Source organism: Penaeus monodon, chromosome 21 (assembly GCF_015228065.2).
Source record: "Penaeus monodon isolate SGIC_2016 chromosome 21, NSTDA_Pmon_1, whole genome shotgun sequence".
In the NCBI taxonomy this organism is placed as follows: Eukaryota; Metazoa; Arthropoda; class Malacostraca; order Decapoda; family Penaeidae; genus Penaeus; species Penaeus monodon.
Genome location: NC_051406.1, coordinates 21,881,033 through 21,881,324, shown reverse-complemented (window position 1 = coordinate 21,881,324; position 292 = coordinate 21,881,033). Strand labels below are relative to the sequence as shown.

Below are 292 nucleotides of genomic sequence, written 5' to 3'. Positions count from 1 at the left end.
TAGAGCGAGTCCATTCCTGGTGGCTTCGTATAAGGTGTATCGTGGGCGTGACTTTAAGAAGTGAAGGACGGAATGAAGGAGGAGACCGAAAGAAAGGAAGAGTAAAAGGAATAGACCCTAGATCCGAAAGGAGCAATAAGAGAATAGGTGAGGAACGGAAGTGAGGAAAAAGTTGTATATCAGAGAGAAGGGGACATTGTTTGTTCTGGTATTACTGTGACGTGACCTTGGTAATTTGCTGCCCAACAGATGTCCGTGGTCGCCTCCTGCACCATCCCCAACAGCTCGCTTT

At 47.3% G+C, this 292-nt stretch overlaps 1 protein-coding gene across 1 annotated transcript in view; it reads left to right on the top strand.

The window, feature by feature from the left end:
* The window catches only part of LOC119586344 (proline-rich proteoglycan 2-like), a gene marked incomplete at its 3' end in the record, with an annotated part of 8,755 nt that overhangs the window by 1,876 nt on the left and 6,587 nt on the right, over window positions 1-292 (top strand). The window contains 1 exon segment of the mRNA XM_037935057.1: window positions 250-292. Within this exon segment, the coding sequence (XP_037790985.1) occupies window positions 250-292 (43 nt within the window).